The sequence below is a fragment of the Echinops telfairi genome, unplaced genomic scaffold (assembly GCF_000313985.2).
Source record: "Echinops telfairi isolate 266 unplaced genomic scaffold, ASM31398v2 ScPeMD7_5592;HRSCAF=6446, whole genome shotgun sequence".
Taxonomy (NCBI): domain Eukaryota; kingdom Metazoa; phylum Chordata; class Mammalia; order Afrosoricida; family Tenrecidae; genus Echinops; species Echinops telfairi.
The window spans coordinates 27,341,963-27,350,026 of record NW_022109491.1 but is presented as its reverse complement, the minus strand read 5'-3'; the positions used below and the strand labels follow the sequence as shown (position 1 = coordinate 27,350,026).

The following is an 8,064-nucleotide window of genomic DNA, read 5'->3' as shown; positions in this document are numbered from 1 at the left end:
AGACTAACGATAACGTGATGACATCACCTTTAAAACTGTCAGCCCAGCCTGGGGCAGGCATCCAAGCATGGTGGGCTGGAGGCCGCAATCTTAGGGGACTGGGGTGCCAGGCTCTTTGGAGAATGGGAGGTGTAACTTACACTCAGGAAAGTGCAGACCTCCTAAGTGTGCCACACAATGAATTTTAACCTGTGGACACCCCCCTCCCCAGGTCAAGGTGGAGGGCAGCCCCTCACCCCCCAGGCCTCTTTCCATGGGCAACCTCTCTCCTGTGCTCTAGGCTGGTTTTGAACACCCAGGCTACATGTCTTCAAGAAACAGTTGCAGATTCCTAGTTCTGTATCCAGAAGCTCGGACCCCAATCAACCATAGAGCCATGTTAAGAGGATAGCTGGAGACCCCAGGGGTGGTGGGCTGAGCCCCAGGGAGGGCCAGGGGGAGTCCCTGGGCTGGTGATGAGGTGATACAAGATGCCCTTGATAGTCTCATGCTTTGGAGATCAGGTGCCACTTGGGTCAATGGACCACAATCATTACTTCCTCTAGGGACCAAGCCCTATACCATCCCCCACCAATGCGCAACCAGTGGCTGACTGGGCCACGCCCAGGACAGTGTCACTTCCTGGACGGGGGGCCTTTGAGCAAGACGCTTACCGTAGTATTTGGAAATAATGCAACCACATAAATTATTTGCACACACACACAATGTGCACCCTGCACAGACAACAGTCACCAGGCGGTTGCACATGCCTTATTTGTGTAAAGACATCATCTCTCTGTATTTCCAGCTTTTCAACATTAAACAGGGCTGATCAACGCACCTTATAGGGTTAGGAAAACACAACCCCCCCCACCCCCCACCCACCCCCGGCCTGCCCACACACACTGAAAGAAAAACCTACTGCCATTGAGTTGACTCTGGCTCATAGTGACCCTAAAGGCCAGAGATGCCCCCTTTGAATCTCTAAGACTTTTTATCTTTACAGGTAGAGATAGCCTCATGTTTTACCCACAGAGAAACTGGTGGAATCAAACCCCCGACCTTGAGGGTAGCAGCTTCATGCAAATCTCCCTATGCCTCGGGGGCTCCTTTGGGAAACCAGAGTGAGTTAACATGAAGTAAGGAAATATCCAGACTGTGGAGGAGGCCATCTGATCTGGACTAAGTGCCATGCTCAAATGAAGTAGGTCTCAAATGAATCTGGGCTGGTGGAATATGCTAGAATACCCGGGGCTATTCCAGCTGGGGGGCAAGCATTTGGCCAGTGATGGCATAGAACGGGCCGGGGCCGCAGGAGAGGAAGGCGTCCAGCTGGACCACATGGAGGTGAAGTCTTGCTCTCCTTTGCACAAGGAGCCCCCAGGAGGGGCTCTCTAAATGCCAAGTGCTTGACTGATTTCCTGGTGGGCAGGAAAGGGGTCACTTGACTCTCATCCACTTTCATTTTACCTGCCAACCTTGCAGCCCTGGAGATTTGGGCCGTGGAGAAGCGAGTCCCCAGAGCTGCATCAAATACCTCCCTCCAGTCTCCTAGCCTGGACACACAGTCCATCAACCCAAGGTTTCCAGAACAGAAGAACACTGCCCCTCCCACTCAGCCTCCATTCCCCTGTAAGGCAAGTGCCATAGACTTCGCCAGCTCAACCCCCAGGGGGGCTGGGAGCTGAACTCCGGCCTAGGGCGAGATCCCTGATCATGCAGACCAGGCCAAGGACACAGGGGACATCCCTGGGGGACTTGTGGGTCTGAGTTCAAGTCCTGACTCCAGTAAAATTCACTATGTGGAGGCTGGCTGGGTCACAGGCACTTCCTGAGCCTCGTTTCCTTCTCTGCAAAACAGGTACCACCACAGCCATCTGATAGTAATGAGAACCAAACGAGGCAGAACAGTCTGATGAGGGGAAGCCAGACTCTCTGGGATCAAACCCTGGCTCTGCTCTGGGGCCCTAGGGAAAGGACCTCACTTCGCTATGCCTCGGGTTTTTCATCTGTAAAATAGGTCTAATGAGCTCCTCCGTCACCAGGTGGCTGGGAGGACTACGCACGTTACTTACCACAGCAGGCATGAACGATTGATTGCAGGTTGTCCCCAGGTCATGCTGGGCTTCCGGTCTGATGGCTCCATCCTAAGTGACTTCTGATATGTCAGGCCCCTGTCCCGTTTTCACGATCAGTCCTTATAAATATGAACGCTTGTCTCTGGAGGAGCCCTGGTGGGGTGGAGGACTGCGAATTGAACTGCTAAGCACGAGGTGAGTGGTTCAAACCCACCAGTCACTCCACAGGAGAAAGAGGCGGCTGTCTACGGCTGTCTACTCCCGTATAAGACGGAGGGCCGGGGAAACCCATAGTGGCCTTTCTTCTGTCGTCGTGGGTCACTCTGAGTTGGAATGGGCTCGATGGCAGAGCGGTTTTGCCTCTGGGGGTTGGCATGAGAATGACGCCAGCCAAGTCCATGCTGCAACACTGTATCTAGTCCCTGTGACCGACGCTCACGAGTGCGGGTCGTTGTAACTCGAATACGCCGTAGGTGGAGGACTGCCTGCTAGCTGGGCACACAGTGCCCACTGCACAGCATATCCATTACTAACTCAGTGGTTAGGAGCTGGGCACCCAATTCAGACAGCTGCAGTCTGAGTGTCAGCAGCATCACCCATTAGCCGTGTGACCCTGGGTAAGGGCCACCTCCTCTCTCTGCAACGCCCTGTCTAGAAAATGGGGCCAAGCCATTACCTACCTTGTTGGGCATGCGAAGCATGGGCCCACAGAAAGCACTGCGGTTCGTTTATGATCATGAACATTCTAGTGGAGGGAGGGTAAGGCAGAGATTACTTATTTGAGCACCTACCTTGAGCATTCCAACTCAGAGTGACCCACGACGACAGAAGAACAGCCACTTTGGGTCTCCCCGAGCCACAGGAATCCCCTTACCAGGACGTCAGAGGGCACGCCATCGCTTGCTGCGTTCCAGAGGAGGAAAGCGGGCTTGAGCGGCAGCTGGCCACCGAGAGCCCACAGGGGCAAGGGGTGAGCAGCTGTCGGGAGACTGGCCAACATTCCACAATGGCTGCACTTCAGCTAAGTGCCTGTTCCCAGTGTGTCCCTCAGCTCCCCTGGAGGACAGTGGTTTCAGGAACCCACCTCTCTCAAAGTTAGCCGGTATCTGACCCCCTCTATGGGTCCCTGCCGGCAGGGCTGCCGTCCCAGGCTGTAAACTCCCCGGCGCAAATAAACTGGTCTCTCTCAGATCGGCTCTGGCTCCGGTTTTTAGGCGCTTGGCCTTTAAGTATAGGGAAGCCCCTTCTCTCCCGGGCTTGAGCCCAGACAGCAGCTCAGCGGGGGCCATGTTTTGGGCAGGCGAGGAAGGATAGACGCTTGGTGCCTAGCAGGCTCTCGCTAAGGACAGCAGAGCCTGATGCTTCCTTCCATCTCCACAGCCACCCTACTGAAACCAGTTCCGGCTCCAAGCAACCCAATACAGCACAAGGAAGCAGCCAGCTCCATCGTTATCCCAGGGGGGCGGCTGGTGTCCTCGAACCACCGACCCCACCACCCAATGCTAAACCCACGACACCATCAGTGTCCCTCCAGGGGTCTATTCTTACTCCTGAGTTTTGGGAAAGGAGCTGCTCCCTTCTTAAGGCTGCAGAGTGGTGGAGCCAGGTGCAAGGCTTGCTGTCTGTCCACATTCTGCTGAAGCAAGTATTTGGGCGACAGCCAAACATGGATTCCCACTGAGCCAGGGACACAAAAGCCTTTTTCTATAGCGAGAGGACCCAAACCCCAAGTGGGAAGCGGTCGGTTTCAAGTCCCGGGGACAAGTGGATTCTCTCTCCCACGCCCTGGGGAACAGCCCTCCAGGGGGACCCCGGAATCCACTCAGACAAAGACACGCAACACTCCGTGGGATCATTGTTACCCAGAAATCTTTATTACAAAAATATTTTGCAAGCCAAAAAGTTTAAGTTGCAACTATATACAAAACGGGGCCTGTTTCCTTCCCAGAGGTCTTAAAATAAACTCCCGAAACCTCGCTCCTTCCGCAGCGCTCTCTCAACAGACTCTTCCTCTTCCTGGGGTTCCATACACGAGGCGTGGGGGCACCTCCAGGCTGCAGGGCCGAAGGGAGCTAAAGCTATACGTCTTCCCTGGCCTCACCCCACCCTACCCCTGACTCCCTGCTCCCAAGATGAAAATAAAGTCAAAGAAAAATGGCACCATGGAAACATTCTTTTAAAATTCTGTGCATCACACATGTGTCTATGTGCTCCATGTGTGTGCGTGTAGGTGGAAGTGTGTGTGGGTATGGGAGGGGCCTTCCAAAAACGGGGATGGAATTTCCCGTGAGCTTTCCGAAGCCCCCTCATGTGTGTTTGCTTCTATCAGGAGGTGTGCATTTAAGTGCGTGTGTATGTATGTGTGTATGTGTGTGTGTGTGTGTGTGCATGCACATGTGCTCTCTCTGGGTAGAAGAGAAGGATACCACAGTTGACAAGCCAACCCTTTGGAATTGGCAATGCCAGGAGCCAGGTGGCTGGGCAACTCGGGCTCCCGGATGCCACGGAGGCGCTCTGGCTTGTCAGGTCTGGGCAGATGGCACGTTGGCTCAGTTAACTCCTGGATGCCATCATGGGAAACACCAAGCCACCACCATCCTCCAGAGAGCAGGCTCTGCGCTGATCTCAAATCTCACCTGTAGGACCTGCCAGATCGCCCACCCTTCTGCTCTGACAGCCTGGGTGGGCCAGAAACCCTGTGAGCCCCCTCTGACCAATGCAGGGGCTGGGAGTGTTAGAACCGGTTATGGTGAAGACCAAATGGACAGGGCTGGCCGGCCCTCATACCTTCAGGAGCAGGCAGCTCCGCAGAATGGAAGGAGGCACTGCTTGGGTCAAAGCTCTGGAGATGGAGGGGCAAATGCCCAGGACCCCCCACCCACCATGGCCTCAGTCTATTCCAGCATGATCCCGAGAGGCTCTGAGAACAGAAATGGAAGCTTCTACCCTTCAGGGGTCTGCTCTGAGAGCTGAGATGGGAAAGACTGCGAAGGACGTGGGCCACACCACCAGGCTCAGCTTCTCCCTACCCGGCAGACAGACTCCTAAAGTGCTTGTGAGAGAGATGCTGGGGAGGGAGGTCATCTCTCCTCTCCCCATTCTAAAGAGGAGCAGGCCAAGGCCTAAGGTCTTGACAAGACTGTACCACCCAGGAGAAGCACGGTTGACCGGGACTTACCACAGCGGGGTTGGGGGAGGCAGCAGTACCAGCCCTGTGGCTCCATGGACAGAGGAGACGGCCCAAGTCAGCCCAGGATAGGAGGCTCTGTGGCTCCACAGAGCCCTTCTGCCCCACCCTCAGGGCTCGGGGACCTGGCGGCCTTCCGTGTCTGCTGTAAGAAAACCCTTTCAGGACAACAAACCGTCAAACCTCAGACGTCACGAGACCCACCCATGTACTGCAACACACGACACAGAGCCAAGAGCACGCCGCCGGCCTCCACGTCGTCGTCTCAAGGAGAGAAAACAAAACACCACGGATCAAAATTTTTCTAACACCTCAGTTTCAAGATTGCACGTTTCACATTTCTCAGTAATTTACAGGCGTCCGCAGCGAGATGTTGCGAGTGAGGACTGGCTGGGGAGGGCAAGCTGGGCGGGAGGAGACGAGGGTCCACGCGGAGGCCAGTCATGGCGACGGGGCTGGGGAGCGTCGGAGGGACAAGACGAGGAGGAGGAGGAGGAGGAGGGGGGCTTCTCGTGGTCCTGCGAAGGGCGTCCCCACCTCCCTCTGGGCATGCAGCTCATCAGTCAGCCCAGGAATGGGGGAGGCCAATACTGGCAAGCCACCTCACCGAGGCTCAGGGCTACAAGTCCCAGAGTCCCTGTCCTGTCCAGCTTTGCCATGGACGGAGTAGTTGGGTCTAAAGGGAAACCTTTGCCCCAAGGCCCCGCTGGGTGGCAGTGGGGTGGGGGTGGGGGAGGAGAGTAGGTAGAAAATCTTTCCCCTCCTCACCCTGGCAGATCAGGCTGTGGAGCATCAAGGAGAGGCAGGCACGGGTCTGTAAGACCCTGACCAAGACGCAGGCATTGGTGGAGCAGGTGTGAAAGCTCGGGGGGTGGGCCCCCAGCTGCTGCGGTCAGTGCTCGGGCTGGCTCCTCGGTTAGTGTGGTAACATCAGCCTCCAAGCATGGGAATGCCAGGGGTGTGGTGGCCCTGGAAGTGCTGGAGAGCCGAGGGGGGTGGGCAGACAAGAGCTACCCTCGCCCCTGGGTCCCAGGGCCCGGCCCTTCGGGGACTGGCTTGCTGTCCTCACCATGGTGGCCCCATGGGGGACAGGAAAGCTAGTGGGGGAGCCGCCCTCATATGGCCGGAGTCTCGCTCACTTCCTCTGGATCTGGACGCTGGCATACTCGGAGAAGGAGGGCTCGGGCTTGGGGGCGGGCGGCTTGGGGGCCCGGTTGAGGTGGACCATGTCCAGGTCGGCATAGGTGAGGGTGTCCTCGGGCCCGGGCGGCGGGCTGGTCTGGATGCTGGCGTACTCGGTGTGGTTGTTGGGCTCGGCAGCCCGGGGAGCAGGTTTCTTCCCCTTGGGCAGGTTCAGGTCCGCGTAGGTGATGTCATTGTTGTCCTGGATCTAAAGGAGACAGGGAGTGTCATCGTGGGGCCTCCCACCCTCTCGGCCACCACTCGGGTTCCAGGTCCTGAGGCTCAGTCTCCTCCTGGCCTAGCCCTGACTCGGGCACCCTTTACCTGGGCTAAGGTTACCCAGGTACCAGCAATCCAATGGACATCTCCAATGGCCGCTCAAGCACCCCTTCTGGCAAGACCCTCCCTTACTCTTGCCTCCCCCCTGCTAAGTCCAGGGTCCCTGCACTGTGCTCCCTCAGTCCCCATCCCTCCATCATGGCAGCCACCACCCAGGACTATGAGGGTCTGTTTGGGGACTTGAGCAGATGCTGATCCCCCAGGGGCTGGGGACAGCCTTTCTTCACTCCTTTTTCTCAACAACCGTTCACTGGGCATCTAGGATGGGGCAGAAAAACCCAAGACTGCCCAGGAGAAGCCTGGTCAATGCAGAACGGCTGACTGAATGGCAGCAAGGTCAGCAGGAAGACTCCGGTGGCCTTCCTCAGGGAACCGAGGTTGGGCCGTGTCAGAGGGTGACCATCAGTTGCAGGGGATAAAGGCGGTACAATGTAATAAAGGAGAGAAGATGGCAAGGCCTGGTCTCTTGATAATGTATGTGTCGCCCAGAGGGGATCCAAAACCCCACACAAACTCACTACCATCGAGTTGATGCTGACTCATAGCAACCCAGGACAGGGAAGAACGGCCCCTGTGGGTTTCCCAGACGGTAGCTCTTTGGGGGCGTAGCAAGCCCCATCTTTCTCCCATGAAGCGCCTCGTGGTTTCCAACTGCTGGCTTTGCAGTTAGCAGCCCAATGCATAACCAGGACACCACCAGAGCTCCGGATCAGGAAGGACTAGTCCCTGGCAAATAATGCCATGCTTAGTAGAAGGCCAATGAACAAGAAGGCCCTCAATGAGACGGATGGACACGGTGGCTTCAACGAGCTCCGACACAGCAGTGAGGGCGTCGCAGGACCAGTCAGAGTTTCATGCTCACCTGCACTCAGGGTCACAATGAGTCAGGGCCGACTTGACGGCACCTCACAATAACCCCAGGCGCTGCAGTCAGGTGACCTAGTTTGAAGCCTCCGTCTGCCCTCTGGAGCCGAGGGATTGGGAAGTTCACTGCACATCTTTGAGCCTCCCACCTGGAGAGTGGGGTCAGTGACTGGATCTATCCTTGGGCTGTTGTGAAGAGGGGCGAGACCTTCAGCTACAGGGCTGAGAGCAGGCCTGGCACATGTCACAGCTCCAGAACTGCTAGAGACCCTCGACTCCTTGGCAACCTCACCGCCCACAACGTCTGCCTGACAATGACCCGTCCTGAGTTAGAAGCGGTGTGGAGCGGAAGGACCGACCCCCAGCACGACTCAGGTGGGGCACACAGTGAGGAGTAAGGCAGCTTGGTCACCAGGGGCTGATGAACAGCCCCCC

At 56.7% G+C, this 8,064-nt stretch overlaps 1 protein-coding gene across 2 annotated transcripts in view; it reads right to left on the bottom strand.

Annotated features, from left to right (window-relative positions):
- Positions 1-3,909: 3,909 nt before the first annotated feature.
- Positions 3,910-8,064, bottom strand: part of SIRPA (signal regulatory protein alpha) — a 46,597-nt gene continuing 42,442 nt past the window's right edge. For both annotated transcript variants that reach the window (XM_045295192.1, XM_045295194.1), the window contains exon 9: positions 3,910-6,634. In XM_045295192.1, the coding sequence (XP_045151127.1) occupies positions 6,380-6,634 (255 nt within the window). In that variant the 3' untranslated portion in view covers positions 3,910-6,379. The remainder of the gene's footprint in view (positions 6,635-8,064) is intronic.